Source organism: Schistocerca piceifrons, chromosome 7, assembly GCF_021461385.2.
Source record: "Schistocerca piceifrons isolate TAMUIC-IGC-003096 chromosome 7, iqSchPice1.1, whole genome shotgun sequence".
In the NCBI taxonomy this organism is placed as follows: Eukaryota; Metazoa; Arthropoda; class Insecta; order Orthoptera; family Acrididae; genus Schistocerca; species Schistocerca piceifrons.
Window position 1 is genome coordinate 594,074,100 of NC_060144.1, and position 22,339 is coordinate 594,096,438.

The 22,339-nt window shown below is 42.4% G+C and overlaps 1 protein-coding gene across 1 annotated transcript; it reads left to right on the top strand.

Annotated features, from left to right (window-relative positions):
* The first annotated feature begins 8,802 nt into the window (after positions 1-8,802).
* LOC124709105 (myrosinase 1-like) lies at positions 8,803-20,038 on the top strand. Its single transcript, XM_047240754.1, has 7 exons — positions 8,803-8,953; positions 12,429-12,523; positions 12,633-12,780; positions 14,553-14,683; positions 14,799-14,936; positions 18,832-18,938; positions 19,888-20,038. Exons 1-7 carry the CDS (start codon positions 8,803-8,805, stop codon positions 20,036-20,038), a joined length of 921 nt encoding a protein of 306 aa, XP_047096710.1.
* The last annotated feature ends 2,301 nt before the right edge of the window (positions 20,039-22,339 follow it).

The following is a 22,339-nucleotide window of genomic DNA, read 5'->3' on the forward strand; positions in this document are numbered from 1 at the left end:
AGGTCCGCTGTGCCGGCCAGTCTGTGGATGGTTTTTAAGGTGGTTTCCCATCTGCTTCAACGAATGCGGGCTGGTTCCTCTTCTTCCGCCTCAGGTACACTTTGTCGGCGATTACTGCGCAAACACTGTTTCCACATACTCGTACACCATAATCACTCTACACACAAACACTCATCTCGTATGAGACGTTCCAGTGGGGTCCACTGGGGACCGATCCGCACAATAACACAGGGTTCGGTGTGATGTGCCAGTGGGGTGGATGGATTGCTGTAGCCTAATTGTGAGGTTGCGAACCACTGAGGGCTACAGCGGGACGAAGCCGACGTCGTATCTAGACCCCGGTTAAATACAATACAATGGCACTGAAAGACAGACAGAGGAAGGAGGGAGGGACAGACATTGAGAAAGAGAGAGAGAGAGAGTGACCAGAGAGTCAGTGCGGTGGAGCCACGGTGCAACTGGCCGTATGCAGAGCCGTTGTACGTGGTGTCCTGTGCGGACAGGCGGTGGTTTTGTTGCGAACTCTTGCGTGGATATGAAATTATACTGTCATGGTTTTGCAAGTAAAAGAAAGCTTTGACTACAGTCCAATAGATGTTAGTAATTGTGATTTGAAATTTTCATCCGTTGGGTATGTAGTAGCGTAAATAAGTTTTTTTAAATAGTGCTTAACATTTATTGTACCACTACTTCTCCTACTCCACAAGCTTGGAACTACTCTTTTGCACAAAATTAATCAGTATTTGTCTGATTAAAGCTGTGTGGCACAATTTAAATTTTAGTACGGTGTGTCCATTAATTATCTTTACAACTTGAGACTTTATTACCGTAGATATTAACAAATGGCTTTATACATTTGACATGGCGATTTGTAGTGATCTTCGTGGTGATGGGAAGTGCATATGCAGTGAGAAGCGACTTGTAACACTGGTGAATAATATGTTGTAAACATTTCGAAAGTTAAAATCCCATGATGACAGCACATTTCTGTGGAAACCGGTCGTCCAATAATATGATTTTTTTTACCGATATGGGCTTGTGAAGTTTCCTTGAGTTATCACACATTGCAGATTCCCCCCCCCCCCCCCCAAGAGTCAACGGAGGAACAACGCCTCTGACGATACCCAGCGGTCGTAGAAGATCGAAGAACTGCAAAGAAGGGCAGCTCGTTTTGTGGGTCGTAAAGCCTTGCTCAGGGAGTAGCGGTCGCAGGAGAAAGCAGTTGCAGCATGGCTCATGGCTGGTAACGTATGTTTCATTACGATCATCTGCTATGGTGTAAATGTCACACAGAAGTGACAAGGTTTTGTGAAAACATCTTGCAAACTCGCTCACGTTCAGATCTGATAATTATTTATAATAATGAATGCGAATTTAATTTAAACTTGTTGAAGAGTTCAAATACGCAAACACTTGCAGCATTGAGAATAGTATTTACCACTGAGAGGTTTGCAGGGAAAGGGAAATGACATCAACTTCCGGGCTGGAACGGCGGTGCAGTGGCAGCGTCTTATGTATTGCTGTCAGCTTAGGTGCCAATCATCTGCCGGAATAAAAATATCACACAGAACGAGAACAATTTATGAAAGCATATTTAAAAGATGCTCACGTTTAAATGTGATACACAATGGCTGCAACAAAACGCACACAGCTCACATGAAAGATTTTGCTCCACAGTTACTAGAATGCGTTTCAGTAACAAGCTTCGAACCAAACAGCAGATCGCTAGGATTGGTAGCAGTGAGACAAGAGACGAAGTTCAGCAATTTCTACCGAGTGGATCTAGGATGCCTGGGCTCAACTCAGACTTTAATTCACACACTGCATATTGACGTTGTTTCTATTATCCTAGTTCTGTGGCTTCATAGGAACTCCCACAAAATTGTCATTGCTGGTCATCTGATTTCTTTTTCATTTCTTTCGTGTAGTTAATTGTAGTGATTGCCGTGAAGGGAATCGTTGTTTTTTTTTTAATAGTGGTTTATAAAAGAGTTGAAAAATATCTTACAAAAACTAGTAACCATCTTTTGTAAAAATATATACTACATATTTTCGCAATTAATTAAAAAGAAATGTTGTCTTCTTTTGAAACTGAATGAATGTAAATGAAATATCCATCCTGCTACATGTCTCAAAACTAGGGGTTCTGAAATACAAAAACATAGGCCTATGGAAGATGGTATTTATTTTTTATTAAAATTACGTAATTCCTTATTTAACATTAATTCTGAATTGAGCATAATGTAGATTCTTTTATAATAAATACTTGTGGTAACGATATATAAACGCAAAAATGGAAAACTGTTTTCAGGAATCGGTCGATAACTAAATGAACAGGATCCAATAAGTAACTGTGAGAAATTCGAAAAAAGATCCTGTTGTTTACAAATTTGCTATAAAGTGGAACCTTGTTTAATGAGAATAATTCACTTCTGAGTCTTACTTGCATTGCGAAACATCGTCATGTGAAATTGCATTGCGAAACATCGTCATGTGAAACATATATCTCTGTTGGAATTCACGTAAGAAAAAGGATAATGCATGCCACTCCGAAAAAAATACTAAAACAGTTTATAAAATGTGCATCCCTTTTTACAAGAAGTTGTCTAAAGACATTTGTTTTTACCTTCTCTTCAAAATGAGTCATAAACACAGGAGACTGCTAGCTGAATGAAACATTTGCCTTTGTATTGGTTAACGCGCTGCTTTATTGAATTCGTGTTGGTTGACGACCGCATATTTAAAATAGAAATCATACAGAGTATTTCAAGGCCCTGAAGTAACAAAAGTCTTGCTTGCATCACCGTCACAGAGAATCTGCCAACATCGTCGAGGGGACCCGAGAGGAGGTATCGGTTACAACAACTGCAACGCAAGGAGTGTCGCCAACAGTACAGCTCAATACCGCACTGTTGGCGGTATTGTCTTTGTCGGAGCGTCTACTGCAGTTTGTTCGTCGTAATAATATTAATAATAACACTGACCTAAAATATTACGCTCTTTTTTCCTCCGCATTTTCTGTTATTTCATTGTCATTTCTTTCCCGCGGAGCGTAAGTCGTACCGTCAAGACTAAAGTCAATAACAATAATGGTACAGTCCAGCGATTGTACGCAAACGCACAGCGCTTTACCGGGACAACTGCAATTTGATGCCTGATTGTTAATATCTCTCATTTGTATTATTAAAAAGCATACTTGACACTTATTAAGATTTTATTGTTTTGAACAGTTTTTATTCGTTGAGCGACGCCGCCAATATATGTCACGGGTGCCACTTAGCCAGATGAAAGTAAGCAAGGGTTATAGGTCCTAGACTACAAAAAAATCAACAGTTTCAATGAGAAGGCTGAGCCTGGTTATTTATTAATAATTTGTCAAATCGTAGTTCTATTTTTGAGACACAAATCACCAAATCATTTTCTTTTAAGTCTATTTCTCTTCTTAGTTATTATGTTCATCATTGAAGAGAACGCTAATTCACAAAGGTTGGAAGTGGCGAATGGCACTAATAATTTCAAAGCTTCCCTTGCCAGCTGTGGATACTCTTCTTTTCTCTTCATCCACAAGACATCAATCTTTTGCGAATTAAATTGCATTTTAAGCATCCTGTCAGCTGCTAAATCTGTAAGTGTTTCTTTCGTCATGGTGCTCAGGTCAGCCAGTTGTACTGACATATCCAAAAAAGGAATCAGTATCCATCTATGGCCGTTATCAGTGTTAACGAGTTCAGCTCTGGAAAGTAACCTAACAGTTTTTCTTCCAACTTATGCAAGCTCTGTTATCATGCAAGGAATGTGAGAACTTAGTACCACCGACTGGTCCATTGAAATTTCTTCGATAATCGTCTGAATACAAGAGAAAGACTCAAACATCATTTTTAATAAAAACGTTGACCACAATTTAAGTTTTGAAAGGAATCCTTTGATTTTATCCATAGCTATTATAATGTTTTCTTCTTTCTCTTGGAGGCTCTTGTATAAAATATTTAGGCGGTTAAAAGGATCCAAGAGGTATGCTAATTTTAATGGCCAAACGGGGTCACAAAAGTAATTCGCATATCCAGATTCAGAATCTTGTAAGAACATTAACAATTCACCTTTTACTTCCAGAACTCGTGTCAATACCTTTCCTTTGGAAAGCCACCTGACCTCTGTGTGATAAAGGAAATTTTGATGGAGCGCACCCATGTCTTCACAAATGTTCCTAAACAGTCGAGTTTGCAACGCTTTACCTTTAATAGAGTTTACAACTTTGATAACCTCTTTACGCACATCATTTAAATCAGAAGCTTGTCGATGAAGAAAGTAGTGTGTCCACGAAAAATTTGGCATTATTCATTTCAATTTCGCGGCGAGCCCACTTTTACTGCCAGTCATAGCTTTAGCACCATCACTACAAACCGCGATACATTTTGTTCAATCAATCTCGTACTTGCGAGTGCTTTCTAAAAACACTGGCCAGTAGTGTTCGCAGGGAGTGCCCTGCAAAATAAAATGTTTTCCATGATACTTTCATCTGCTTCAAAGTGCACAAATACTATAAATTGAGAACAATTTGGAACATCAGTAGATTCATCGAAATTAAAGCAAAATGTGGGCTTCACTTTAATTTTTCTACTAATTGTTCTCGAATGTCACCGGCCATATCGTTTATTCTGCGTTCAATGGTATTATCAGAAAGTGTTACGCTTTTTAGCTTGTTTGCCTCTTTCTTATCTAACATAATTTCAAACATATCCAGGGCAGCTGGCAATATAAGATAAGACTACAACAACCGACAAGTGCGAGAATTGTCGCTCTGTCAGCTTAACACCTCAAGCACCCATGTTGCTGACAAGAACAAGAATGGAAAAGAAAACTGAGCTGCTACATGACATTCAGTTTGGCTTTAGGAAAGATAAAGGCACCAGAGAGGCAGATCTGGCATTGCGGCTGATAATGGAAACAAGGCTGATGAAAAATGAAGAGACTTTCATAGGATTTGTCGACTTTGAAAAAACGGCCAACAATGTTAAATGGTGCAAGATGTTCGAAATTCTGAGAAATGTCGAGGTAAGCTGTAGGGAAAGACTGATAATACACAAATTGTATAAGAACAAAGAGGTAACAATAAGACTGGGTGATCACGAGCGAAGTTCTCGGATTAAAAAAGATGTATATAGTCTTTCGTCCCTACTGTTCAATCTATACATAGAAGAAGCAATGATGGAAATAAAAGAAAGCTTCAAGAGTGGAATCAAAATTCAAGGTGAAAGGATATCAACGATAAGATTCGCGGATGATATTGCTGCTCTCATTGAAAGTGAAGAAGAGTTACAGGATCTGTTGAACGGAATGAACAGTCTTCATGAGTACAGTATATGGACTGAGAGTAAATCGAAAAAAGGCTAACGTAATTAGAAGTAGCAGAAATGAGAACAGCGACAAACTTAACACCAGAATTGGGAAACATGAAGCAGTTGAAGTTAAGTTCTGGGTGGAGATTTTAATTTGCGGGATATAGACTGGGAGACTCAAACGTTCATAACGGGTGGCAGGGACAAAGAATCCAGTGAAATTTTTTTAAGTGCTTTATCTGAAAACTACCTTGAGGAATTAAAACAGAGAACCGACTCGTGGCGATAACATATTAGACCTTCTGGTGACAAACAGACCCGAACTATTTGAAACAGTTAACGCAGAACAGGGAATCAGCGATCATAAAGCGGTTACGGCGTCGATGATTTCAACCGTAAATAGAAATATTAAAAAAGGTAGGAAGATTTTTCTGTTTAGCAAAAGTGACAAAAAGCAGATTACAGAGTACCTGACGGCTCAACACAAAAGTTTTGTCTCAAGTACAGATAGTGTTGAGGATCAGTGGACAAAGTTCAAAACCATCGTACAATATGCGTTAGATGAGTATATGCCAAGCAAGATCGTAAGAGATGGAAAAGAGCCACCGTGCTACAACAACCGAGTTAGAAAACTGCTGCGGAAGCAAAGGGAACTTCACAGCAAACATAAACATAGCCAAAGCCTTGCAGAGAAACAAAAATTACGCGAAGCGAAATGTAGTGTGAGGAGGGCTATGCGAGAGGCGTTCAATGAATTCGAAAGTAAAGTTCTATGTACTGACTCGGCAGAAAATCCTAAGAAATTTTTGTCTTATGTCAAAGCGGTAGGTGGATCAAAACAAAATGTCCAGACACTCTGTGACCAAAATGGTACTGAAACAGAGAATGACAGACTAAAGGCCGAAATACTAAATGTCTTTTTCCAAAGCTGTTTCACAGACTGTACTGCACTGTAGTTCCTTCTCTAGATTGTCGAATAGATGACAAAATGGTATATATCGAAATAGACGACAGAGGGATAGAGAAACAATTAAAATCGCTCAAAAGAGGAAAGGCCGCTAGACCTAATGGGATACCAGTTCGATTTTACACAGAGTACGCGAAGGAACTTGCCCCCCCCCCCCCCCCCCTCTTGCAGCGGTGTACCGTAGGTCTCTAGAAGAGCGTAGCGTTCCGAAGGATTGGAAAAGGGCACAGGTCATCCCCGTTTTCAGGAAGGGACGTCGAACAGATGTGCAGAACTATAGACCTATATCTCTAACGTCGATCAGTTGTAGAATTTTGGAACACGTATTATGTTCGACTATAATGACTTTTCTGGAGACTAGAAATCTACTCTGTAGGAATCAGCATGGGTTTCCGAAAAGACGGTCGTGTGAAACCCAGCTCGCGCTATTCGTCCACGAGACTCAGAGGGCCATAGACACGGGTTCACAGGTAGATGCCGTGTTTCTTGACTTCCGCAAGGCGTTCGATACAGTTCCCCACAGTCGTTTAATGAACAAAGTAAGAGCATATGGACTATCAGACCAATTGTGTGATTGGATTGAGGAGTTCCTACATAACAGAACGCAGCATGTCATTCTCAATGGAGAGAAGTCTTCCGAAGTAAGAGTGATTTCAGGTGCGCCGCAGGGAGTGTCATAGGACCGTTGCTATTCACAATATACATAAATGACCTTGTGGATGACATGGGAAGTTCACTGAGGCTTTTTGCAGATGATGCTGTGGTGTATCGAGAGGTTGTAAAAATGGAAAATTGTAATGAAATGCAGGAGGATCTGCAGCGAATTGACGCATGGTGCAGGGAATGGCAATTGAATCTCAATGTAGACAAGTGTAATGTGCTGCGAATACATAGAAAGATAGATCCCTTATCATTTAGCTACAAAATAGCAGGTCAGCAACTGGAAGCAGTTAATTCCATGAATTATCTGGGAGTACGCATTAGGAGTGATTTAAAATGGAAGATCATATAAAGTTGATCGTCGGTAAAGCAGATGCCAGACTGAGATTCATTGGAAGGATCCTAAGGAAATGCAATCCGAAAACAAAGGAAGTAGGTTACAGTACGCTTGTTCGCCCACTGCTTGAATACTGCTCAGCAGTGTGGGATCTGTACCAGATAGAGTTGATAGAAGAGATAGAGAAGATCCAAAGGAGAGCAGCGCGCTTCGTTACAGGATCATTTAGTAACCGCGAAAGCGTTACGGAGATGATAGATAAACTCCAGTGGAAGACTCTGCAGGAGAGACGCTCAGTAGTTCGGTACGGGCTTCTGTTAAAGTTTCGAGAAGATACCTTCACCGGAGAGTCAAGCAGCATTTCTCCCTCCTACGTATTTCTCGCGAAGAGACCATGAGGATAAACTCAGAGAGATTAGAGCCCACACAGAAGCATACCGACAATCCTTCTTTCCACGAACAATACGAGACTGGAATAGAAGGGAGAACCAATAGGGGTACTCAGGGTACCCTCCGCCACACACCGTCAGGTGGCTTGCGGAGTATGGATATAGATGTAGATGTAGATGTAGAAGGAATTCTGCTCGTTAAGCAGCAAAATAACCCATGACGGACTGAGCAAAGAGGACATAAAAAGCACACTAGCACTGGCAAAACGGGCGTTTCTGCCTAAGAGAAACCCACTAGAATCAAACATAGGCCTTAATATGAGGAATAAGTTACTGAGAATGTACGTTTGGAGCACAGTATGGTGTGGTAATGAAACATAGACGGTGAGAAAACCGGAACAAAAGAGAATCGAAGGATATGAGATGTGGTGCTATAGGCGAATGTTGAAAATTAGATGGACTGGTTAAGTATGGAAAGAGGAGGTTCTTCATAGAATCGGCGAGGAATGGAATATATGGAAAACACTGACAAAAGGAAGGGACAAGATGATAGTACATCTGTTACGGCATCAAGCAATAACTTCCATGGTACTAGAGGGAGCTGAAAGGGTAAAAATTGTAGAGGAAGAGAGAGAATGGAATAAATCCAGCAAATAATTGGGGACGCAGGGTGCAACAGCTACTCTGATGTGAAAAGTTTGCTACAGGAGAGGAAATCGTGGCAGGGCGCGTCAAACCAGCGAGATGGATGATGACAAAAAAAAGAGGATAAGCCTCCATATTGGCTTAGCTTACTCAGTTGGCCTCAGGACGCTGAGTGCACCCGTACCTGGGTAAAGCCCCACCAAGGTAAAAATACCTGCCACAACAACACTGCTTTGGAGGGGTACGGAGAGTGCAGGGAAGAGGGACTCTTGCAACCCGAAGTTACTTTCACTTGTTTCGTTCATAACGACGTGTTTATTTCTGTAAGTTTGTAAGTCTTGTATCCCGTATCGCCTTTTCACCGATAACTGTGTCTTTGTTGACTGCACGAAAGTATGGGACTGTATCCAGTGAAGCGATTACTTCAGTCCTCAGGTGAGGTTGCGGTTGACCTTCAATGAGTCCAACATGTTCTGCAACGGTTACTCGTCCACCACAGGTTTCGCCCCTGGAGCCAACGCTTCGGGCATCGCTCACTACCTGATGGCCCAGACGGTCCTGCTGGCGCATGCGCGCGTCTACCGGCTCTACGACCAGCACTTCCGCCTCAAGCAGAGGGGTGAGGCCAACAGTTATTTTCATTTATCAGTCTACTGGCTTCTGATATGTAGCTCAAGAGGAGTTAAATAGAGTCAGAGTGATACCCAGAGGACAGATTGCTCACCATTAAAAAGATAAGAGTAAGACAAGAGGAGTTCAGTAAATAATGGAAGACGTTTGTTTTTCTTAAAGTAGATTGGCTTTATCAGGATCCTAGTACTCCGTCTTCAGGCTACCGGGACCATCCGACCGCCGTGTCATCCTCGGTGGAGGATGCGGATAGGAGGGGCGTGGGGTCAGCACACCGCTTTCCCGGTCGTTATGATGGTATTCTTGACCGGAGCCGCTACTATTCGATCGAGTAGCTCCTCAATTGGCATCACGCGGCTGAGTGCACCCCGAAAAATGGCAACAGCGCATGGCGGCCCGGATGGTCACCCAGCGCTTAACTTCGGTGATCTCGCGGGAACCGATGTATCCACTGCGGCAAGGCAGTTGCCATCAGGATCCTAGTGCAGCATACAATTTCCCAATCTGTTGGCTACAAAGCCCTAATTTTCAAAATAATCTCCGTTCAATGCGACGGCCTTACGCCACACTACTGGAAGGACCCGTATGCCCGCATGATACCACTCTACTGGTCGATGTCGGAGCCAGTGTTTTGCTGCATCAGTAACCTCCTCATTATTCATCTACTGCTTCTCTTGGAGGTCATCCTTCATTGGAAACCGGAAGGTGAGAGAACCGAGCTGTAGGGTGGATGAGGAACCCGGCGGTCACACACCACTGACTACCCCTACTGGTGGTCGAGTCTGTGAACACTATCGCCGGCCGGTGTGACCGAGTGGTTCTAGGCGCTACAGTCTGAAACCGCGCGAAGTCTAGGGGACTGATGACCTCAGATGTTAAGTCCCATAGTGCTTAAAGCCATTTCAACCATTTTTGTGAACACTATCAAAAGAGACATCCGTCTGAGAAGCGATGTGTTTGTGATTCGTAGATTACCTCGAGTGAGAGTGTCCGCACGTTCCAGCACTGCAGGAGCCACAGCTGTACGCGGCTGGCTGGCACGCCGGAGATCGAACATGTTTGCTCGACCTTGTTGCGATGATGACAGACGCCTCGTGCAACGACTCACCGTGCTTTTGCTCACTGCCAGGTCTCCTTAGACATTTTAGAACTGCCTATATATCTACGATGCTCTATTTTTCCACCAAAAGAATCTCGATGACAGCTCTCTGCTTGGAATGCACTCCGTACTGACGCCATTTTTAAGGCTACGTATAGAGCACCACCTATGAGAACCTCATGAAATTATAGGGGCTGAAGTGGTAATGTTCCACCATGTCGCACAACAGATTCTGCATTACTTTCTACCCAAACTGGTAGAGAAAAAGAAGTTGTTCCATTACTTATTGAACTTATGTATGTAAACATGTTCCAAGCTTAAGTCCAACGAGTGAAGTTTGCTAACAATCGATTGTTTCAGAATTGTGTGAGGCAGTGTCGATACGGAATTAAAGTACATGAAGAAGAAATAAAAACTTTAAGGTTTGCGAACGACAATGTAGATCTGTAAGAGATGCCGAAAGACTTGGAAGGTCAGTTGAATGGAATGGACACTGTCTTGATAAAAATGTTTAGAAGACGAATAGCAATAAAAGTAAAACAAGGGTGATGGAATGAATTAGATTAGGAAATGTGACATGAAACGTAGTAGATGATTACTGCTATTCGGGCAGCTAAATAGATAACTAGAGAAGATATCAAATGTAGACTGGCAATGGAAATGAAAGTGTTTCCGGAAAAGAGAGATTTGTTAACCTTGAATATGAATTTAAGTGATAATATTGGACATTGTCAGGAAAGGAGAAAAGCGAGCTTAGTAAATTCTTCAATAATTTAATAATGTCTTGCTTTAATTTTATATTTTAATTTGTATTACTATAACTACTTTTATTTTCTGTGACACTTTGTACTTGCGCGCGGCTGCCGTTTCCCGACAATTCTCGCTCTACTTCGCAAGCGGACAAAGCAGAGTCTTTCTATGGTTTCGCTTAGGTCGCATCAAGTTCTGTCTTCTTGATATTGACAAGTTGCGTTTTGTAACTATGAAGAGTCAATATTTTATACTTGACTATACAATTTTAATAATCATGTATTATAGCAACTGTAGTTTTGTACCGTTTTGTTTCTTTAAGCGTAATATATCTGTTTGTATCTTTCATTTATGTGAATTCAGAGGGGCACATTTTTATCCCGCTGGGTTCGCTAGTACTTTATTGAAGTTGTCTCTCATATGAATATGTTAAGTTTTTCATGTTTACTATTTCCCTATTTTTGTAACACAGTAAAATTTGATTTTCTTCTTCTCTCACGTAGTACCGAATTACACATAAGATACGGCCCATTAGTATTCTATACGCTGACGTAATATTTTACGATGAGCGGTATATCATTACTCTCGTACGTTACCTTCCTCTCAAACATATATATGCTTCAAGCCGATTTCTTTCCATTTGATTGGGGCACGTTTCTGATTTCTTGTTCTTGTAGTTCTTGGGATGTGAAATGTGCTTTTTTTGTATATTGAGATGTGTCAATGAAATGTTTCTCAATAAGCGATTATAAAAAATATTGCGAATGACATAAAATTTTCAATAAAATCATTATCGCTAAAAGAATGTACGTTTCAATGGCGATGGGTGAAACTCTTTACGTAGTCGCACTATGGAGTGAAAGTAAATTAATAATTCTGGGCCGGCCAGGGTGGCCGAGAGGTTCTAGACGCTACAGTCAAGAACCGCGAGACCGCTACGGTCGCAGGTTCGAATCCTGCATGGATGTGTGTGATGTCCTTAGGTTAGTTAGGTTTAAGTAGTTCTGAGTTCTAGGGGACTGATGACCTGAGAAGTTAAGTCCCATAGTGCTCAGAGCCATTTGAACCAATAATTCCGGGAAACACGAATCAGTATGTGGGACCGCATCAGGCCAGTGTATATGTTGGGTGACGTCACTCTTCACTTGCATAATCGATGGGTTGAGGACTGCTCTTACGCAGAAAAATACGTAAGAGGACGAAAACGATTGGCAAATTCGCCTCAGGGGGCTCCTATCTTCAATAAACGATATAACACGAGTAGAACTGCGTGAACAGGTCGGGCAGGCGTGGCATAAGGTATACCAGGAGATTATTCGCCATCTGGGATCGACTGAATGCCAGAGTCAGCGCCTGAATTGACGCCCATCAAAGTTCCACCATGTGCAGGTATCGGCGTACCTGGTACCTCAGAATCACTTGTGCCATTGATCTATAAATGTGATCATTTCATGTACTCCATATGCACTGTTGCATCAATTAAAAGTGAGTGAATTTGAAACCTCCACAAGGGTGTACTAATATTTTTCCTGCAGTGTACATAGCTCTATGCCTCAATGTTGAAGCACGATAAACTAAAATGCTAATACTATAGTGATCTAGATTCCGGTTCGAGGCAGGGTCGGCATCACGCTGGACGGGGCCTGGTACGAGCCACTGACCAATAGTAAGGAAGACGCTGATGCTTCGGAGCGCCAGCTGCAATTCGAGGTCAGGAGTGCCACTGTACTACCACTTTGAGTTCGCTTCCATGTCCGATCTTTTATTCTTTCGTCACTCACTTTCGAGACATTCTAAAAACACAGTCCCTTGCTTGTAGGTGGGCCTGTGGGCGAACCCCATCTTCTCGTCCCAGGGAAACTTCCCCAAGGTGGTGCGCCAGCGCGTGGCAGCCAACAGCAAGCAGGAGGGGCGAGCCAAGTCACGACTACCTACGCTCTCCCCGTCCGAGATTCACCTCATCAAGGGTGAGTAGCCGACACGCAGCCACAAGGGAAACGCCTCAAGCCTTCTGTCTACACTAGCGTGTCCAGCAGAATACTGATATCTTCCACACGTCAGCTCCTCGTTGTTGACACTTTTGGACTCTTAAAGACAGTATAAACAACCAAATTCCAGTTCAGGTCTTAGAAGGGTTTCCTCACCTGTAAAAAAATATACCAATATTGTGAAATATTTTCGCATGAGACCAACCCGAGAAACTGGAAACTACTAGATAATCTAAGATCACCCCTGAGCGTCAGCTGGATACCCCCTAAGCCACACCATCCACTTCTCATTTTGATCACATCACCGCATTCCACAGCTCTACAATTCCCTGGAAATCTCAGAGAACCTAGTAACAAGTGCAGTGAATAATAGCAAGTATGTAACTGGCGACGGATGAAAGAAATTTGAGTATACAAGCACTTTTACAAGAGCTATTGGACAAACTGTAACCATACGTTGACATATGGGTTAGCGTTCAATCTTGCATCTTGTAAGTAATGTAAATATTTAGGTATCTTAGTCTACATGTCAATAAGAAAATATTTATAAATTCAGGTTTGGAAATGCCGGCTAAAATTTTAACAAACCAAAGTGTCTGGTGAGGGTACAGTCTGTCACCCACTTTATTTTGACAGCCTAGTTATAAAGCGGAAACATGAAACACAGCTGGAAATTGAATAAGATCCATTGTACCATTAAGTAGTCTATTATACACAGACGATTAGATAATTGTAAAGGAAACAGAAGGTAATTTACGTAGAGCAGTATATAGATTGAGCTAGAACGCAGTATCCTTCGATTCAACTGTATCTGCAAATTAGATAAAGATAATAGCTTACAAAGTCAGATTGAAAATAATAATAATAAGCGAAGAACTTTTAGAATATATATTCCACCTCATTTGTCTAGCATGTGATATTGGTTTTAACTACTACAAAGATATTGAAAAGAGGGTTAATAAATTTCAAGTTCTCTGGGAATCATTTGGAAGAATTTTGGAACAGGAAATAACACAGAAGTACAAATGAAATACTATAAAGATATTACGGCACCTACTCTTGTATATAGTTCCAAATCATGGACAATAACATAAAAATAGAGAGGTGAAGTTCGTGTGTTATGTAACAGGCTGCAATGAAATAGATTAAGTAAGGAGTGAAAAAATAAGATCAGATTCAAAAATCTTTACCTTTAATGATAAAACAGAAGAGAATAGAATGAAACGGAAAGATCATTGATAGAATGACAGAAGTTACATTACCACAAAAAGTTAATTATCAGCTGACTGGAAAGAGAAAACTAGAGAGTGCTACTGAGAGGCGTGTGGGTGATAGAGACTGGGACAAGAGTCTATAACAGCTAATCCTCCAAAGGAGCTGGTAAACACTTAGAAATGCTACTGTAAGGCTCCACATACTTCAAAACAAAATGCTTACAATTAGACAAACAATTATCTCGTTTATTTCTTTGTAGCCCACTGAAAATGCTTAAAACAATTACGTGAAACATTGAAAATCATAAATGTTCCGGACCAAAAGATGAGCAATAATGTTATCTACAGGATAAACATCATTGCTGTAGCAACTGAGGAAAAATACCTTCAAATATTAAAAATATTATTAGTCCATTAAATTAATTAAACTGCGACAGACTACCTGCTCTCATAAGGCCCACTAACGACAAAAGTTTAAAAAACGGAATAAGAAGGACCATACCTTATACTGAGCTTCAGAAATTGTGTGGTTCACAGGCACGGCTGACTTCTTCGGTCTGAACCATTACTTTTCATCTTTTATAACTTCCGGGAGTAGTCGCCAGGAGCCTTCGAAGTTGCACGACGCTGGTGTCGTCACATCCACCATTCCAGGCTACTGGATCACGGCGAGAAACTCAATATGTAGATGTTCCTGTCAATAGTTCTATTGTTCTTTTATGAGTAGCTCACTGCTCACCTCTATCAAGCGGTTGTACGTGAAAGCTTCCCGCATTGTTTCAGGACGTTCCATGGGGACTCCGGAAGCTCCTCAACCGGGTGCGCGACTCCTACCCCGGTTACCCCATCTTCGTCACGGAGAACGGCTGGGTGGACCCTCCTGGCATACTCAATGACACGGGCCGCATCCACTATCTCAGGGTGAGTACGGTTGCACTCCACAAGAGGTAGCGCACATTCGTGTTCTGCTCCGAAGGTCAGTTTCATACAACATAATGTAGAGAAATTACTGCAGTGAACAGATAGAAACTATAGAGTTAACAGACAGCAATGATCAAAAGCTCAGAAAAAAAGGAACTAAGAAATCTGGCGGACATAGCACAAGTAGCATTATAACGTATACAGCAAAGATGATTCTAAGAATCTTAAACAAAAGAACAGAGAACAGAATGGAGGAAAGTCTAGTCTGGGGACAATTTAGGTAGGTTGTTAGAATTCAAGAGAGCGTTTGCAGTTCAGTATGAAGAAATTTCATAGCTTAATGATTATGCCTATTCCACTATATGTGAGTTGTGGGCGACGAATTTGTAAGAGGTGAAGTGCGAGCTCGGAATGGAGAATGCGAGAAAGGAAATCGCCCGTGTGACGACTATCACCCATGATTGCCAATCACAGCCAGCCAGCCAGTACCATCTGTTAGCCAACACGCGAACTTACAGGACAGGCTGCAATGCCAAGACCCTTAGCTACCCTGCGAGCTTACAGTGTCTGAAATATTCCTTACTCGGAATGCTTCCACAAGACCACAGGTAGAGGCAATTAAATTTTGTTTATTTGAAAAGTGAACTTCGAACACAAACGTACTCCAGATATTCTTCTTATTAATTTGAAGGAAAGTTCGTAAAAAAAAATGTTCTTGAACGACACGAAAATAGATTCTTGAGAGCGTAGATTATGTTCTGTCGGCCAATGAAACGCCTGTCTTCAAAAGAGAGTACATATTCAAAGTTCTATCCCACGAGCAGCACGACTTGTCCATGGCGCAGAACACCAAGGTTCGGAGCACCAGCCGAGGGAGCGCAGCAGTCTGGTTGGAAAAGGCGACGTCCGATCCGAGGTGGTGTCCAAACGGTGACAGTACATGACTCACTGGCTGGCGAAGATGGAACTTTCCCTACGTGGCTCTGCGCGGGCATAGATATTCGCGCTGCATAAGCTTACTTTTTTCCTACTGACTCTCAAAATTGCGGCAGATGCAACAAAAGGTGCATGTCTGGAAGACCCCTCTTGCTGTATTCTGCACCCTCTGGCTGTTTACCAGGAGACCCTCTAGGGGCTGACCCGGATACCGCGGACCGCAGGGGATGAGCTGACGATAGCCCGCGAAGCATAGATGCGTTGCGGGTTAGCTGCGTCGAAGGCGAAGCCGGCAGAAACGCCAGTGTGAACACTTGGCAGCACTGCTAGTATATGGACCGGTAAGGCAGCCGACAAAAAAAAAAAAAACAGAAAAACAGGACCTTAATGATAGAATTTGCGAGTGTGACATCCAATTTCTACCACCTCTAATGTCGCCCACTGCATGCCCAATTTTGGGAGCTCAGCACAACTATGTAGCAGAGAACACACACACACACACACACACACACACACACACACACACACACACAGAGAGAGAGAGAGAGAGAGAGAGAGAGAGAGAGATACAGACACCCATCAGAGTATGCTCGTTCGTTATGTGTTTGGTCACAGCGCTTGAGCTTTAATAAATGCTCTGGCTTCAATTATCACCCGCGTCATGGATTGTGTGATGCAATATGCTGTGAGTCCAGAATCGCTATAGTGACGGATTGTGGGATGTCTGTAGCGGTCGCCTGGGCCACGGAATATGTCAGACATTGCGGCGGTCGCGACCGACTGTGTAATGTGTTTCCAGTTGTTGCTCGTGCTACAAGCCATGTTAAGTGACTAAGTGGTCGCCCCAGCAATGGATAATGTTTCATGACAGTGTGATCGTTTCTGAGACAAGTTTTTGTACCAACATAATTATTAACTTGATTATCAGTTGTGTCTTTCATTGCCACAACATGCCTGTTCGATGCCCTATGTAAATTATCCCAAAGGCTTTCGAAGGAAACGTGCCAACACATTCCTCGAGCGACTTAGAGAAACTTCATTTGCCGCTTGATATAACAGGAAGAAAGAATATTACAGACAGTAAAAGTACGGTTCGCGAGAAGATGAACAGGCTACACGAGCTGAAACAGGAAAAGAAACGTAGAAATGAGGGGAGGATTACAAACACAGATCTCAGAACAAAACGCAAGGAAGACTTATCAAAGGCCACCCTCTTACTGAATCAGTTCAGAGGCTGGAGGACCCTGGGATGACCAAAATCGACAATAAGAAGCCGGAATAGTGTCGTAATTGTAAAAGGTTAATGAAATAACAGGAAAAATATTGGCATTCCGACATACTTCATGCCATCTTCTGTTCATGTCTTATGCATCTTCCGTTGAAAAGGCAGTTATATGTCAAAGGACTGAGTCCAACATCTCGTAAAACGGGAAGTTTTTGTCTCAGTGGTGGGAAGAAGGATCAACTTGGCAGGTTCGTGTCCCTCATTTGCAGCCATTAGTCCTCTCTCTGGCACATAATCTTGTACCTAAGCTGTGAGTCACTCAAGAGCATCTATTTCTTCTTCAAGTACCTCACTTAAATCTTCGTAGACGAACAAGCTTCATTCCAGTCCACCCAAAGGTCCTCTGAACCCGCGTCAGACAGACTGACTGTTAACGTACACATTAAGGTGACTACAGCCATAACCGCATGCCTGACAACCACGCACAATCAGGCGTTTTGTACAAACGTGCACAAATCCCTCACGCCTTCACACGGCTCAAGCATGCTTGCACAAGCGTCAGTTCATCCCTGAAATATGTCGAGTGCAGACGGCTATCCGCTTGCATGACTGATCCAAGAGAGCGAATGATTTTGCAAAAAGGTGGAATTTTCACGGTGCTGGATAGAAAACATGCAGAGACAGTTCGTGCAGCTGCGAGTTGCTCGTTATATTTTAATTATAAACATGTCTATGGTATGTTTCTACTTGCAAATTACGGATTTATTTGGTTCGTTTTCGACACAGATGGCAGAAAATCGGATGGAGGGGTTCTTCAGAATACAGACTTTTTAGGAGACTTTTGCAAGTCATTTAAGATTTGGAAGAGATAAAAATCGCAAAGAGTTCATGAAAATGTCACATAGATTCATAAAGGGCAATGCTTTTCCTTCGAGAACCCGTATGCTAAAGCAATTCTGAGCGACTTGAACTTCGTAGAAACAAAAATGACAACTAGCGAAATAGTAATTATTTAATGATCGTTATGAGTCAAACCTCTTCTCCATGTGATTCTCTAGGTTCTGAGGTAATAGAATTATGCGTAATTCATACTGCCATAACATCATATAATTTGAATGTATTACCAATATAAAAGTCTATCACTGGAAGCATTTTCAGATGCCTACGGTAACTATTCACGGTACACCCGGTCTCACAACTGATGAATGCTTGCACACGCCTCACTATTCGTGGTACATACGCTCAAGCATGTACATACTTGCATGCTTGTACAATCCCGCAAAACTGAAATTCGATCAAGCAGCTTGTACAGTCCTGATGCTTGCGCAGATTTATCCTGTACACGCTCAGACACGCTTGCACGAAACTCTAGCTTAGTTAAACTGATACGTTCCACATCATTACAAAATGTCGCATTCATGGTCTATGGAACAAGTATTAATGTAATGTAACATAATGTAATGTCTAGCACATGAGTCTTCATCAAACGTGTACTTATAGCGTGCAAGCGCCTTTTGCAAATTTTAGTGGGGGACCCTCAATTGAAACCTCCTGGAAAATTCGAATTTCTACCAATATTTGGCAATGGCATGTCAGTAGCATTTATACATTACACAACAGATCAAAACGACAGATTTAAAAAAAAAAGTGATGACTGATATTCATCATTTAATTATAGTGAATACAGTAATTTGGTTTTTAATGACATTATGATGAGGTCCTTCTTTGTTGCAGGGCTACGTCTCAGCTATCTTGCGAGCCATCAATGAAGACGGCGTGCCAACGATCGGTTACACGAGCTGGAGTCTAATCGACAACCTGGAGTGGATGGACTGGTACACGTGAGTATGACAGGTAGCAATGATCTAAATACGGAATTCAGAAGGAAACTGCTTAGCAGATAACGCCACGTTGTTAGTATGTTGGTCTCTATCTAGCACTGATGAGCCGCCTGGAAACTTTTCCTGGAATTTTCTTCTTTTCTCCCCCTTCTTGCATGTGTTGGCTACATCTCACTGCCGTTGACACAATTATTGTCACAGTTTTACCTGATTCACCGTGCAACTTGCAGGAGTACCTCTGATCGAATCTCCCTCACAGTCATTCATCATTTGAGATCTCGAATCATTGCCGATTTGGCGAGATAACGAAACTTTTCAGTAGCTTTCTGTCATTTCCTCACTGCTCTTCAGTCATTGTCACTTTCCAGCCACTGCTGTGTTCTATTTGTCTCTTAATATCTTGTCCTCTGTTGATTTCTGTCGGATAATTACTGCTGTCTTTCTATGTGCTTTTGCTCAAATATGTTACTATAAGTGTTCTCAGACACCAGTGACTATCTGCTGTGTTGTTTTACCTGAATAACATCGTCAGCCATTTGACATTCAGCGCTGGAGAAAGACTGATTTCCAATGTTCCATTTTGATCCCACATGTTTTCTCTTGTCGCCAACCTACTTTTCTTGAACTTGGTGTCTCTGTATTTTCTCTCCTCCTGAAATCCCACAAATAACATCCATCCTCCATCTATCATCGAGTCACCTGGTCACTTGTGCCAGTAACATCCATTTCATTTTACAGTCATAATTACATCTTCTCCTCCAGTTATTTCCCCTGGTGGATCCGTTTGCTTTCTTGTATCCCCCAGTATTTCCCAACACACATGTCTCCGTTGCCGACTCTGCAATTCTTAATTTTTGGATGATTTCCATACCATAAGTCCACATCTCTCTACCGTAAACTTGGTGAGATTAAGCAATAAGCACTGTATATTGCTCCGCTCTTTCCACAGAATGAAGTTCGGACTGTACTCTGTGGACTATGATGACCCTGAACGACCGAGGACGCCAAAGGCTTCGGTGGCCGTCCTGGCAGACATTTACAAGAACAAGGCGGTGCCGTGGAAGGACTTCGAGAATGCCAACACCACGCCACCTTCTTAGTGCCCAACACACTTACATGATATGTGCAGCACAAGTGCCGAATAAATATTGATTTTTGAAAAACTCAATACTGTGTACTTTCTTCAACCACGACCAATCCACACCCAGTCACAACAGGTACCAATTATAAGCACTAACACCGGTAACTCGACATGATGAGCTGTACTTACATCATAGCAGAAAACTTACTAATTCTGTCGTGCTGCAAGCTTCATGGCCTGTACATTTTCATTTGTAAATGCACAAGAACTGAGAGAAATGTAGATTAACATGACTCAAGATGGGCAAGTCTGTTTGAGAATTTTCTTTTTATTTGAGAGAATGTTGTAACAAGACTTTTTTGGTTTTCAGTGAGCAGCAAACAACCATTTGAGCACAACTTGAATCAGCTACAAATACGCTTGGAAAGGTACACACAGCTGCAGGACAATTCATTCTGGAATCAATCGGTGGATAGCACTGACCAGGGTGGTGAAGTGTTTATGACAATGGACTTGCGTTGGAAAGGATATCCAGAAGTACCACTGCCAGAAAAAAATAGTACACCCTTCTAGATGTTCCCAAATCACGCAAGATTTATTTTTGCAGGAGTGCATAAGGAGGCCACGAAATGATTTCATTTACAGATCAATGGCACAGCGTGTTCTAACAGACCTATTATGGACCCATCCCGGAACATCCATATTAGGACGTGATGTGGCCTCCATGGGGGACAGTGTAGGCAGTGACTCTCGTATTCAGTCGATCGTACGGATGGCAAATACTGTTCTGGGATACATTAGGAAACACCAGCTCGACCAGTGCACGTAGTACTGTAATTGTTGTTAGCTCACAAGTCACACGAGTCACTTCTCATAGCATCGTATCCCACACGTGCTCAATTGGAGCATGGGGTTAGTATCCTCTCCACAGACACCAAAGATCAACGAGAGTGGTAGCACAATGACTGCAAAGGGAGTTAAATAGAAGGGGGTACAATGTTTGAGCACCTCCTCATAAGCTACAAATTTCCCTAGTCTGTGCTAAGCAACGCTTGAGATGATGTAAAGAGTGATGCAAGTGGACAGAGGATGACTGAAAAGAAGTGATTTGGAGTGATGACTCACGCTACACCGCATGGCAACCCGACAGAAGGATTTCAATTTGGGGAATGGCTGGAGAACGTTACCTGCCATCATGAATAGTCCCAACAGTAAAGTACAGAGGAGGTTGTGTTATGGTACAGGTGTGTTTCTCATTGTTAGGGTGTTGTTCATTTACCACAATTAAAAAGATGTTAAATGTGGAAGGATATTGTAGCACACCAACCATATTCAGTCAGAAACGTGCAAAGTTAGAAGCAGATTACAGCAGAGCCAGCCACAGGCAAGTGTGGATATTATCCCTTACAAAACACAAAACAGGCATCGCACGTTGTAAGGTGAGCCATCCAGGTGAGATGTGGTAATAGTTGGCACAGCAGCACCAAGCGGAAGGAGGTGGCAGCCTTTCCACACTAGCAACCATGTAACTGTTTAGTATATGTGCCACAAGGCGTAGTAAACCCGAAGCCAGCACAACCTGTGAGCAGACGAATATTAGGCACTTTCGAGCCAAAATCGTCTTGTGTTAGTATCACAGCTCTACCACCACGGGGCTGTGACACTTGAAGCAGAGTGTGTAGTTTGACCTGGTGTCAGGGGAGCCTACCCTGAGACACAGGGCACAGAGCCACAACGGCCGCGTGGCCAGCCGGGCCCTGGGACACAGCGTGCCACAGCACTACTGCAGTCGCCGTGTCACCCACTGCCACCAGCCGGGCAGCAACGAGACGTGGGCCACACCTGGGCCGCTGCCACCTTAGCTGTCGAGTCACGGGACAGAAGCAGCAGCATTGTGGGACTACTCGGGCACGATCTGCTCTGCCAACATTGCTGGACATCATGCACACGTACATGGAAAGCAACTGGGTGCCTCAACCACACGGTCACTGTTTTTCATTAATCACAGTGGAGAACTGTAATGAAAGAATTTGAGAAGCGAAAACCAATCTCTCTGACTCTGGCCTTCTTCTCTGGTGTCAGAATATGGATGTCGCCTTTTTACAGCAATGTCAGTGCCTATAGCCTACAGTATGGTGAGTCAGTATAATTTAATTGTTGTTGAGTGTTTCAGTTATGGAAAAGAAGGTACTGAGGAGTGAGGGACGGTGCAGAGAAGTGACGGAGGGGCTGTAGGGAAAGCAGTGATAATATGTCCGTATGGGTTATGATCTAGGTGATAAGAATAGATTTATATTTTCTGTATGTTAGATATAGGTGT

Excerpts from the sequence above, each read along its gene's own strand:
- LOC124709105 (XM_047240754.1), top strand. The coding sequence starts at position 8,803 with ATGTTCTGCAACGGTTACTCGTCCACCACAGGTTTCGCCCCTGGAGCC. Across the intron at positions 8,954-12,428 it reads CTTCCGCCTCAAGCAGAGGG|GCAGGGTCGGCATCACGCTG; the intron begins GTGAGGCCAACA and ends TTCCGGTTCGAG. Across the intron at positions 12,524-12,632 it reads AGCGCCAGCTGCAATTCGAG|GTGGGCCTGTGGGCGAACCC; the intron begins GTCAGGAGTGCC and ends CCTTGCTTGTAG.